General features: G+C 39.2%; 1 protein-coding gene across 1 annotated transcript; it reads right to left on the bottom strand.

The window, feature by feature from the left end:
* Positions 1-195: 195 nt before the first annotated feature.
* Positions 196-8,191, bottom strand: LOC120717267 (zinc finger protein 616-like). Its single transcript, XM_040005195.1, has 2 exons — positions 5,439-8,191; positions 196-1,248 (listed from the first exon to the last, which is right to left on the bottom strand). Exons 1-2 carry the CDS (start codon positions 6,609-6,611, stop codon positions 688-690), a joined length of 1,734 nt encoding a protein of 577 aa, XP_039861129.1. The 5' UTR covers positions 6,612-8,191; the 3' UTR covers positions 196-687.
* Between the last annotated feature and the right edge of the window lie 5,425 nt (positions 8,192-13,616).

Genomic DNA, 13,616 nt, shown 5'->3' with positions numbered 1-13,616 from the left:
TAATTATTTTTAATCAAATTCAGGTTACCACAAATTGTTTTTTTTTTTCATTTAGTTGAACTTGAAATGTTCAACAGAAATATCAAGTTATTCTTAATACTGCAGACTTGCAATGAATAAGTTGTCTTAACAGTCATCTTAAGTAAGCTTTACTTAGTTTTTTTGAGGCAACGAGTTTACATAGTTTTTTTTTTTTTTTTTTTTTTTAATTCTGGGAACTAAAGAGGCTGTACAGTGTACTCAAAATGGGTAAGTTGCCCTAGCTTAATCATCTTGAGTAAAATGTTACTCAATTTTTTTGAGGCAACGAGTTTTACATAGTTCTGTGAACTAATTAGATTTTACAGTGGGTCAGCTTGAAGACCTGTGATACAAAACCAATTAATAGATCAGTCAGACATTTCTTTCATATGCTACTTCTACTATGCTATGATTATTACTACTACTATTATTTTTACTATTAAATACTGTTTCCAAGAGGAGAAAAGATTATAATGTAATTAGAATAACATTTTTAGCATTAAAATTCAAAGAAACATTAAAGAAAACATGAAAGAGTTGATGTATTACAGAGCAGGGATTTCAGCAGAAGTTACAGTAGCTTTCACAACAAACTTTTGAAACCGCAACAACACTGTCTGTCTCTTCAGATTCATCATGAACCAATTTTTAATGATGAGAATGATTTCAGCCAGTCTCATGATCACGCTGATGTTTGCACAGAGCAGATAATGAAGTGAATGTTTTTGCGCATTGGTAACAGTGAAACAGTTTTTTCACAGCGTGGGATCGTTTGTGTTCAGAGTATGAACTGAGATTCTTGAAGCTCTTGTCACACTGGTCACAGCTGAAGTTCCCTTCAATGTGTGTATCTTCATGATCATTACAACGACTTGAATGTGAGAAGCATTTGTCACAGTGTCTGCACTTATATGGTTTCTCTCCTGTGTGGACTCTTTTATGTACATTAAGCTGACTTACAGTGGTGAAGCATGACCCACACTGGTCACAGACATGCTTTTTAATCCTTTGATGACAGAGTTCGTGCGTTTTTAATATACTTGGTGTGGGGAAGCCTCTTCCACATTCTTTGCAGTAGTTCATTTTCTCTCCAGTGTGTCTACGTTGGTGTCGATTTAGGTTCTCTTGATTACTGAAAGTTTTTCCACAAAGGTCACAACGAAACGCTTTCCCACCACCACAGCGACGACAGGGTTGAGAACTGGATCCATCTGTGTCGCTCTGTTTCTAAACAAAGACACAAAGACAGTGTAAGTCAGGGAATTCTTTCAACATTTTTATCCTGAACGCCGCCTGAAATAAAGAGCAGCTCTGCCAGTATTTACATTTTACATTAACATTATAACACTCAGCTTACTGGGCAAAAATGACTCTTCATTTGTAGGTAATTAACTTAATGGGAAGATTGGTGGTTAAACCTCTGGATGCTCTACTCTGCATGCCACAAGATACTAACCCCAAGCTGCTCTCCGATGCATCTATTGGAGTGTAAATGTTAGATAGAAAGGGGGGGAAGCTTTTAAAACTTTACTTTTTTGCAACATTGGGAAAATTTCAGGAGATTTGTGTCAGATTTATTTACATTAAGTTTTCATGTCTCATGTAGCTTTGAAATAGAGTAGGGCGATATAACCAAAAATATTTATCACAACATACATTTGAAAATTTGCGATAATGATATAACTGACGATATGTGGCTGGGAGGTGCAAATCACATTTACAACACCAACAACAAAATAACATTTCCGAAAATACTTTTACATTTAAAAAAAAAAACATTACAACAAAATAACATTTCAGAAAACACTTTAACAAGTCCGCAACAAATTAACAAGTGGTTCTTGACGGAAAGGGATTGTCTGAAATACCGGAAGTGACTCAACAATTAGGCTTACTTCACATTTGTAGTACAGAAAAAGTGATTTGTAGTCAGCTAAACGAGGGCTTTTCAGAGAAGTAGTGTTTAATTAATGTTTGAAGAGATTTTACAAGAGTAGGGGTGAGATAATGATGTCCAGATTTTTAGCGGTGATTTTCTTAAAATATCCAGGCCTTAACCCTCTCAAGGCAGGCATTGCCGATTTGCAACAGTTAAAAACTAACAACCTGATTACCCCACATACATATTTTATGAGGTTTTTTTTTTTTTACTCAGAAGTACCACTGCAGGACTTGGTTGTGCATTAGCAACAAAAAGTTTAATTTGAGCCTGAGAGGGTTAAAACAGTCATTCTCCACACTCCAGCCCAGCAGGTGGCGGTAAGCGCCTTTAAATTAGCAGAAGAAGAAGCAGCAGCAGCTAAACTGCACATACAGGAGTGAAGAGGCTAAAGCTAACGCCACAAAATGGGCAAAACATCTTCCATTCATCTATGCAGTGCAGCGAGCACCGTCAGGGTAATAAATGTAACAAAGCGCTGTGAGGAGTTAGTTTCTAGACGACTGATGACATGGTTTATCTTTTCATTCTTTCCCAACCTGGAAGCAACACGAGGCAGCTCGTGTATCGGATGTTACCAAAAGAAGGCGTCTATTTTGGATAGCAGCTGTGAGACGAGCTGATATCCAGTTCTCTTCCATCTCCAAATATCTGTTGGTGCTCCAGACATTTTCATTCCAGTAAGTTCTAAATATCTTCACTCTTTATAGCCTATTAGTTTTATTTTTGATGCGCTCTGAGCTCATAGCAAATTAGAACAAACATCCTACTGAGTGATTTTGCAGAACTATGTTCTATTTATAGAGTTGCTAATTATTTGGCATTATTGCAGCAAACCAGCCTATGAAATGGATGAAACATCGTGACTGGGTTCCAGCGCTACACAATGGACCTGCTTCAAACATACCACCATGCCAATCAGATTACTTCTTCCATGTGAGGGTGAAGAGGTGACCCTTCTGGATAAGATGGTGAAGGTTTGCTGCGTTTGATGAACAGTGTGATAATAAAACCAGGAAAAATGAAACTTGCTCTTCTTAAATATTCTTAAGTCTTGTGCTGTATAAATAGCGGTAATTTTTCAAAAGATACAGTAAATTAAGTAGTGTTAATAGTGGGTGATATCATGTAAACACTGTCATTTTTAAACTCTAAAGGACATGGATTCAACACTAACTGATGTGATGTTCTATAAAGTGATTTTAATTTTTAAAAAAAGGCAAAAATTAGTTCATTTCTTTATTCAACTTTTGAACAGTGGTACTCAGTATATACTCAGTAAATGCAAATTATTTACATGGTAGTGCACTACAGGCATAAATCTAGACCCCGTCAACTCCAAAGCCCTATCGTTGAGTCACTTCCGGTATTTCAGACAATCCCTTTCCGTCAAGAGCCACTTGTTTATTTGTTGCGGACTTGTTAAAGTGTTTTCTTATTTTGTTGTCAATTTTTTTAGTGGTTTTTTTATGTAAAAGTGTTTTCGGAAATGCTATTTTGTTATTTATGTTGTAAATGTGATTTGCACTTCCCAGCCACCGTAAAATACTTTACAATTCCACAACTTTATTAGTGCAAAGAACCCCCCCCAAACATCAATGTAAACAAGCAGCTGCTTTTTTATGTGCATTAAAGTTGTAAAAATGTAACAGTGCAAATGCAAATTCCTTGCTGAAAGTTTAACCAAATGGCATTTCAAGTGGGAATTGGCCGACATATCTGCAACATAAACATTAGGGGTGCAACGATACACAAAATTCACGGTTCGGTTCGGTTCGGTTCGATACTTTGGTGTCACGGTTCGATATTTTTTCGATACAAAAAAAATGTTCATTCTTTTTTAATTTGTCATTTATTAAAATTATAAATATATATTTTAACTCAAAAATAGAGTTTTTAAATTTAATGTTGCTGAAACAAAGGGATAAAATAAATAAATATATCTGATTGAGAAATCACTCATCTTTGGAAAAGAGAGTTTATTACAGAGAAATGGCTCTTTCCAAAATAAAAGCTATACTATCCGCTTCTTCTGGGCTATATTCTCAGCAGCATATTAAACATATCAGGTCCCCATAAGGAGAATCCTGTGCTAACGGCTGTCTAAATGACTCGGGTAAAGTTTGTAGCATGCGTGCTTGTTGTTTTTGTCTGCTTCCACTTGTCTTTGCACTAGGATGATGTCGGCGTAAATGTGCAGTCATATTCGTTGTGTTCCCACTAGTGCTGTCAGCATAAATCTGAAATGACGTTAACGCCACAACACGGCAAATTTCCGTTAACGAGCTACCGCGGATCGCCCTGTGCGTGGGGCTGGACGGTGTCAACACCTTAACGAGCTAACTGCGCTAACGCACTAGTTCCCACCCATGTAATTGAGCATTGCGTGGCACATCCGACATACTGTTTTACTTTTGTCCATGATGCGCTTACCTTCAGGGTCATACGTCACATGAAAACCAAAATAGTTCCAAAGGCCAGATCTGAATGAGGTTCAATTTGCCATGTTGCAACGAGCTTAGCGTCTGTCTTGCTAGCTTGCGCTGCGCTCAGTGGATCTGCGCTCGACAGTTCAGCCTAGGCGGAGTAGTTGAATGCAGATCCACTGAGCGCTCAAAACAGACAGCATCGTCAGAAGAAAAGTTGATAAAATAAATAAAAAATTTTGTATTGTTCGATACATATGCGTACCGAACCGAAAGCACTGTATCGAACGATTCAATATCGATATGAGTATTGTTGCACCCCTAATAAACATGTATAATATCCACAAAACTTAAAAAGAGGTTATACACACACAATACGGTAATATTATGTTGAAGCACAGTACGTATCACTCCGCGAGGCTCCGCCTACGATAGCCATAATGCTCCGAAAATCCATCAAACATTGCGGGTCCGTAGCTTAGCAAAGTCGTACTAAAATGTTTGACAGATTTTCGAGCGCTGTGTACCACAGAAAAATTGTTTCGAGGTCAGTAAACACAACCAGAATTCATACATAAGTCACACAGGATTATAAGGGGCACTGTCGATTCTCAGAAAAATCAAAGGATTGATTTTAAGTGTGCCGTATTTTCCAAAAAACACGGTAATAGCGACGGCCGGCTAGCATGCGCTACCAAAAATAGTGCTAATAGTGCAGTATCTGACGGACGAAAGCTAAACCAGTTCCACACCACTGAAGTTGCAGCATTTTTACAAACCAATTCTGGTTCATCTGTTTCATTCAATGATCCACTTTCACCCTTCTCATTCTGCGTCGCTGCCATGCTTTTTCCACCATGTATGAAAACAAAGGCACTGCGCATGTGCGTTTTACCCCTATTCTATCGCAATATTTCATTTTTTTTATTGTTGCCCAACATTACACCGGTATTACTGTGAATGGTGTGATATGGCCCAGTCCTACTTTGAAATTAAACTTAATTCACATAATACTTCAAAATAACTGCAACTGTAAAAATATAAATACATACCTCACAGTAACTGCACTTGTAGAGTTTCTCTCTGGTGTGAATCTGTTCGTGTCTTCCCAGGGAACGTGGAGTTTTAAAAGCCTTTTCACACAGGTCACATTTGTAAGGTCTCTCCTCAGTGTGGGTAAACATGTGCTCCTGTAGGTCTTTGTATGTCACAAACAGTTTGTCACACTGATCACAGAACCAAACATCATTGCCAGTGTGAATGCGTTGGTGGATATTTCTGCTGACTAGCCAGCGGAAGGTTTTTCCACAAATGTCGCAGCTGTACGCCTTAATTCCAGAGTGGGTAACTTGATGATATTGTAAGCTGCTACTGCGAGCAAAACCTTTACCACACTGATCACAGCTGTACGCTTTAACTCCACTGTGGACAAGTTGGTGTGCTATTAAGTTTGCAGGATGGTTAAAAGACTTTCCACAAATGTCACAGCTGTATGCCTTAATTCCAGAGTGGGTGACTTGATGACATCGTAAGTAGCTACTGCGAGCAAAAGCTTTACCACACTGATCACAGCTGTACGCTTTAACTCCACTATGGATGAGTTGGTGTGTTTTTAAGCTTTCAACCCGGGTAAAAGACTTTCCACACAAGTCACAGCTGTGCGCTTTAACTCCATTGTGGACAACTTTGTGTCTTTTTAAGTTTGTAGGATTGTTAAAAGACTTTCCACAAATGTCGCAGCTGTACGCCTTAATTCCAGAGTGGGTAACTTCATGACGTCGTAAGTTGCTACTGCGAGCAAAAGCTTTACCACACTGATTACAAGTGTACGGTTTAACTCCACTGTGGATGAGTTTGTGTGTTTTTAAGCTTCCAGCCTGGGTAAATGACTTTCCACACAACTCACAGCTGTACGCTTTAATTCCAGAGTGGGTAACTTGATGACGTTTTAAGTCACTACTGCAAGGAAAATCTTTACCACATTCCTCACAGCTGTATGCTTTAACTGCACTGTGGATGAGTTGATGACGTTTCAGGTCTGACTTCCTAGTAAAATACTTCTCACACTCATCACAGCTGTATTTTTTCTCTCCCTTTCTTCTGTGAGGTTTGTCGGCCTCCTGAGAGCACTGACTTCTTGCTCCATGTTGGTCCTGCAGTGACAGAGATACAAACAGAGGCAGTGAGTGAAATGCAGTCGTGAAACAAACTGAAACTGTCTCCATTAGTGGGATCAAAGAGGTCAACAAACATGTTGTTGGTGTTTTACCACCACCTTCTGGTGATAGTATCACACTACAATGATGTGCTACAATGACAGTTGTAATTAAAATGACATTATTGAAAAAATGTGATGCGTCGAGCTGAGCAGACGTGAGTTTGTGAGCTCTGCACTGGACAGCTGTAAAATATTGGTATTTTAGCTCATTTTGCCAACAAACTGCCTCGAAATTTATATAATGTCTTTAGACAAGTTTTTTGCACACCCTGGATCAAGCAAAAAGAGAGAAATGGGCAAACGAGGAGTCAATTGCTCTGAAAATGAGACCAGGTGCGACGCTGAGGATGCACTAAGTACATTGCGGGATGACGTGACTGTGGACAAGGTGACTTCTAACATATCGAAAGTATTGGATAATAAGATATCCGAAGTCATAAAGCCAATAAACGAGCTCACTGAGAAATTCGACAGTCGGATAGAAAGAATGGGAACAGTGGAGCAGCGGGTCTCGGACTTGGAAGATGTTACAGCTACAAGTGAGCCACGTATTGCCGCTCTCGAGACCCAGCTTAAGAAGGCCATGGAGCGTCTGGAAAACTTTGAGAATCAGAGCCGGCGGCAGAACGCGAGGATTGTCGGGCTAAAAGAAGGTGCGGAGGGTAGTACAGTACTGTTAACAAGCTAAGATATAGAGTATACTTTGATTTTTGACATACACTCCAGTGCAGGTATGTTACGCGTCTGTATCCCCCTACAGCTGTACTTTAGAGCAGGGTACACCTAGATGTGTAATTTATTTTGCTTTACTTTTTGTTATTTGTGTTGGGGAGGGTTGAGGTTTCCAGGCTTTGTGGTCAGGTTTTGCTGGGAACCAGTGTTTTTGTTTTATGTTCAACTATTTTGGTTAATAGGTTCAGACTGGTCAAATGTAGATTTGTTTAAACATGTAAACAGCACAAAATATATATTGCTTTTCTTGTATGTCAGTTAAGATAACTACTTGGAATGTTAAAGGGTCCAACAATGTGATGAAAAGAAAGTCAATTTTAAATTCTCTGAAGAAAGATTTGATTCACATTGCTTTTTTGCAAGAAACCCATTTGACAGATGATGAACATAAAAAATACTGTAGAGAATGGGTTGGTCAAATGTTTTTCTCATCCTACTCCACAAATAAAAGGGGAGTTATTACTCTTATACACAAAAACCTTCCTTTCAGTGTTACAGCCACTCACAAGGACAATGATGGAAGGTATATATTGGTCAAAGGGATGTTGCATGGGAAAACTGTTCTCCTAGGTAATATATATGCACCAAATCCACAGGATGATGAGTTTTGCAGAATATTATTCAGTCAATTAATGGACATGGACTGTGCTAACATAATATTAGCGAGTGACTTTAACTGTGTTCTATGCCCCAAAATGGATAAATCTCCCCCACAATCTACTTCGTCAAAAAATTCCAAAACCCTTTGGCAAATTATAAATGAGCTTGACCTTATACAGGGAGTGCAGAATTATTAGGCAAATGAGTATTTTGTCCACATCATCCTCTTCATGCATGTTGTCTTACTCCAAGCTGTATAGGCTCGAAAGCCTACTACCAATTAAGCATATTAGGTGATGTGCATCTCTGTAATGAGAAGGGGTGTGGTCTAATGACATCAACACCCTATATCAGGTGTGCATAATTATTAGGCAACGTCCTTTCCTTTGGCAAAATGGGTCAAAAGAAGGACTTGACAGGCTCAGAAAAGTCAAAAATAGTGAGATATCTTGCAGAGGGATGCAGCAGTCTCAAAATTGCAAAACTTCTGAAGCGTGATCATCGAACAATCAAGCGTTTCATTCAAAATAGTCAACAGGGTCGCAAGAAGCGTGTGGAAAAACCAAGGCGCAAAATAACTGCCCATGAACTGAGAAAAGTCAAGCGTGCAGCTGCCAAGATGCCACTTGCCACCAGTTTGGCCATATTTCAGAGCTGCAACATCACTGGAGTGCCCAAAAGCACAAGGTGTGCAATACTCAGAGACATGGCCAAGGTAAGAAAGGCTGAAAGACGACCACCACTGAACAAGACACACAAGCTGAAACGTCAAGACTGGTTTTTCTAAGGTTTTATGGACTGATGAAATGAGAGTGAGTCTTGATGGGCCAGATGGATGGGCCCGTGGCTGGATGGGCCCGTGGCTGGATTGGTAAAGGGCAGAGAGCTCCAGTCCGACTCAGACGCCAGCAAGGTGGAGGTGGAGTACTGGTTTGGGCTGGTATCTTCAAAGATGAGCTTGTGGGGCCTTTTCGGGTTGAGGATGGAGTCAAGCTCAACTCCCAGTCCTACTGCCAGTTTCTGGAAGACACCTTCTTCAAGCAGTGGTACAGGAAGAAGTCTGCATCCTTCAAGAAAAACATGATTTTCATGCAGGACAATGCTCCATCACACGCGTCCAAGTACTCCACAGCTTGGCTGGCAAGAAAGGGTATAAAAGAAGAAAAACTAATGACATGGCCACCTTGTTCACCTGATCTGAACCCCATTGAGAACCTGTGGTCCATCATCAAATGTGAGATTTACAAGGAGGGAAAACAGTACACCTCTCTGAACAGTGTCTGGGAGGCTGTGGTTGCTGCTGCACGCAATGTTGATGGTGAACAGATCAAAACTCTGACAGAATCCATGGATGGCAGGCTTTTGAGTGTCCTTGCAAAGAAAGGTGGCTATATTGGTCGCTGATTTGTTTTTGTTTTGTTTTTGAATGTCAGAAATGTATATTTGTGAATGTGGAGATATTATATTGGTTTCACTGGTGAAAATAAATAATTGAAATGGGTATATATTTGTTTTTTGTTAAGTTGCCTAATAATTATGCACAGTAATAGTCACCTGCACACACAGATATCCCCCTAAAATAGCTAAAACTAAAAACTACTTCCAAAAACATTCAGCTTTGATATTAATGAGTTTTTTGGGTTCATTGAGAACATGGTTGTTGTTCAATAATAAAATTATTCCTCAAAAATACAACTTGCCTAATAATTCTGCACTCCCTGTAGATGTCTGGCGACACTATAACCCATTATCTAAAGAATACACTTTCTACTCTAACCCGCACTTGTCAGCATCTTGTATAGATTATATTTTTATGTCCAAGTGTATCAGTCAGTTAGTTTAGCAGGTAAATATTGGTCATATAGGTCTCTCTGACCATGCTCCTGTAGTCCTAACCATTCAACCCATGAGACATATTGAGCGCTCCATGTCTTGGGAAGATGAGTGCACTGTCTCTTTTGGATGAGAAATTTATACACTTCATAACAGAGCAAACAACATTATTTTTAGAAATAAATGATAAAGGGGAGATAGACACGAGAACTTTATGGGATAGCTATAAGACTTACATGAGAGGGATGATTATTTCATACACAAGTCATAAAAGAAAGCAACGATTAACAAGGCAGTTAGAGATCGAGAATAATATAAAAAAGCTGGAGAAACAATATTATGTAACAAAATCAGCTGAAACCTAAAGTGAGCTTAATATTGACAGGACATCTCTGCGTAATTTGTTAATGCGAAAGGCTGAAAGAGATGTCCTTCTTGCCAGACGACAACTTTTTGAATCAGCTAATAAGCCTAACCGCTTTTTGGCTTGTCTTGCAAGGAATACTTCATCAAGTTATTTTATCACAGCTATTGTGGATGTGAAAACCGTAGGAAACTGTCAAATTAATGAGTGATTTAGAGAATTCTATACAAACTTATATCAGTCTGAGATGGATATAACAAGGCTTAACTCAGGCTTTTTTTCTAAACGACTTAGTATTCCCTCAGCTCAGGTTAGCCTGCTGGAGTCACCCATCACATTGATGGAGGTGGACAAAGCAATATCTGCACTCCAGTCAGGGAAATGTCCGGGGGCAGATGGCCTTCCAGTAGAATTTTTAAGGTAATGAAAGTGAAGTTAAATAGTTTATTATTAAGGGTTTTTAATAAAGCATTTGAAAAATCGAAACTCCCAGAATCTGTGTACCAGGCTAATATAACATTGATAGCTAAAAAAGATAAAAACCCAGAGTTATGCTCATCTTACAGGCCTATTAGCGTTCTTGGTGTTGATAATAAGATACTTTCAAAGATACTGGCTTTTAGGCTAGAAAAAGTAATGTCCTCTACTGTGCATGCTGACCAGACAGGCTTTATTAAGGGGTGGAATTCTTACAATAATACTCGATGTCTATTTAATATTATTCATTTTTTAAATTTTTATCAGATCTCCGGGGTTGTTGTTTCTATGGATGCCGAAAAGGCATTTGATAGAATTGAATGAGAATATCTGTTTGAAATAATGAGAAGATTTGGGTTTGGAAAAAACTTTTTGGGGTGGATCAAAATTATATACAAATCACCAATAGCATCAGAGTTAACTAACGGCTTGCTATCCTCCCCAATTACATTGAGCAGAGGTACAGCACAAGGTAGTCCATTGTCACCACTATTATTTGCTTTGGCCATCGAGCCTTTGGCCATGGCCATTAGACAAAATCCAAGTGTTCCTGGAGTTAAAATTGGGGATAGACAACATAAAATCCTGCTCTATGCAGACGATATTCTTCTGGCACTGACTGACCCTGCTAACGCTCTACCTGTTCTTACTAGGTGTATCAAGGACTTTGGTCTTATATCTGGATACAAGGTAAATTTTGATAAATCTGTTATAATGACTCTGTGTAGTGGAAAGGACACTGAACCTTTATATGTTAAACCTTTTCACCGGGCACCATCAGGTTTTGTATATTTGGGAGTTAAAGTTACACCAAATGTTGGTCACTTATATAGAGAAAACATTAATGGAATGGTTCAAGATCTTCGAGAGATGCTGACAAGATGGAGGTCACTTCCAATATCATTTTTGGGAAGAATAAATCTCATTAAGATGGTAATCCTACCGAAAATACAATATTATATAGGCATGGTGTTTGTAATTTTGAAATCAGAAGATATTAAAGCAATTAACAAGGCTATGGTGGATTTCATTTGGGCAGGAAAAACATAGGGTTGAGGTTTGTGGGATGGCATAAAGTAGGTGTAAAGAGGTTTTATGTCCTCTTTAAACATGGTGAGTTTAAATCATTTGAATCCTTGAAGTCCCAGTATTCTATGTCAAAGACTGAGTTTTATAAGTATTTGCAATTGAGAAATTATGTGTTAAAAAATGCTAAATCATTTTCGGTTGGGGAAATTCTTTCTAGATAATAGGGAGCGTAAACATTTTGTATCAAAGTTTTATTCAGAGATTTATGCCCTAATTGTGGATAAACTGGCATGGTTGAGAAAATCTTGGGGGACATTACTTAAGTGTGAAATAGATATACAGGCATGGGACAAAATCCTGCTCCTTCCATCTAAAATCTCTGTTTGTAACCGATTTAAAGAACTGCAGTACAAAATCCTGCACAACGTATATATTTCTCTATATATTTATAGTAAGTACAATATGGGAACATCTCCAAATTGTCTCAAGTGTAAGGTCAGAGTGGGCACTAGATTCCATTGCTTGTGGGAATGTGCTATTATTCAGTCATTTTTGGAAAGAGGTCTGTCCCAATATTAGTACAGCCATTGGTCAGCAGGTAACAGAACACCCATTAATGTGCTTATTGGGATATATCCCTGTTTCACTGGTACAACATGAGCATGTAATTCAGTCACTGTTAATGTTGGCCAGGAAAAGTATTATGTTGAGATGGGTGGGGGCTGAGCCTCCCTCCATTTCTCTATGGAAGTCGCTCATCAGTGATGTTATGACTCTGATCGGGTTGGGACATTATATTGATGGGAGCTCCCGAAGTATTCTGGACAAATGGAAGAAACCACTGGAAGCACTGGGAGTAACTTGTAAACTGGACCCTAATGGACAATAATTAAGGACATAATGTCGTAATACTCTAGTGCTGTGCAGTATTATTATTTTGGACGTGAACCAGTCTTGTATTTGTTGGGGAAAAAAGTTAAATAAAAGTTTAAAAAAAAGATTTTAAAAATATGATCTTTGTATTCTCTTGTAACTTCGGTGTTTTTGTTTGTGACTGTAGATTCTGCATGTATGGAGGAACCCAGGATGAAAAAACTAAACCTGAGCAATTGTGAAGTGTATCTAGATATTATTGTCTACTCAGACACTTGGTTAGAGCATACGGAAATGCTCACTGATGTTTTTCGTCGCTTGGAAGGGGCACACCTCGCCCTCAATGTTTCCAAGTGTGAGTTTGGCATAGCCACTGTGACGTATCTAGGGAAACAGGTGGGTCGGGGACAAGTGCGCCCTATTTTGGCAAAAATCCAAGCCATACTGAATTTTCCTGCCCCCAACCCGTACCCGGCCTGAGCTCCGTCGTTTTCTCGGCATGGTGGGTTATTACTAAGGTTTCTGCCAAAACTTCGCAGAAGTATTTGCACCCCTCACTAGCCTCACTAGTGTGTTAAAACCTTTTGTGTGGTCCTCTGCATGTCAGAGTGCATTCCAGGCTGTCAAAACTCTCCTTGCAGTTTGCCAGTGCTGGCTGCCCCTGATTTTGCACGTCCTTTCAAATTAGAGGTAGATGCCAACGGAGCAAGTACCATATTCTTACAGGAAGATCAACAAGTTGTGGATCACCCAATCGGCTATTTCTCAAAGAAATTCAATGTTCATCAGCAAAGGTATAGCACGATTGAAAAAAAGAAGCCCTTTCCTTGCTGTTCGCATTGCAGCATTTTGAGGTGGATGTTGGTTCCAGCCCCTCGCCTGTGATTGTTTATACCGACCACAATCCCCTGGTGTTCCTAATGTGAATGCAGAATTCGAACCAAAGACATGTGAGATGGTCTATCTCAATTTCAATCTGGAAATTCGGCATTAAAAGGGTACAGAGAATGTACTAGCGGATGCACTGTCTCAAAGTTTCTTTTATTCCTAACTGTCAAAACATCTACAGAGGAGATGTTTTGATCTTGGGAATGGGGGAGGGGG

The sequence above is a fragment of the Simochromis diagramma genome, unplaced genomic scaffold (assembly GCF_900408965.1).
Source record: "Simochromis diagramma unplaced genomic scaffold, fSimDia1.1 OVJJ01000097.1, whole genome shotgun sequence".
Classification (NCBI taxonomy): Eukaryota; Metazoa; Chordata; class Actinopteri; order Cichliformes; family Cichlidae; genus Simochromis; species Simochromis diagramma.
This window is presented reverse-complemented; position numbering and strand designations above follow the sequence as displayed.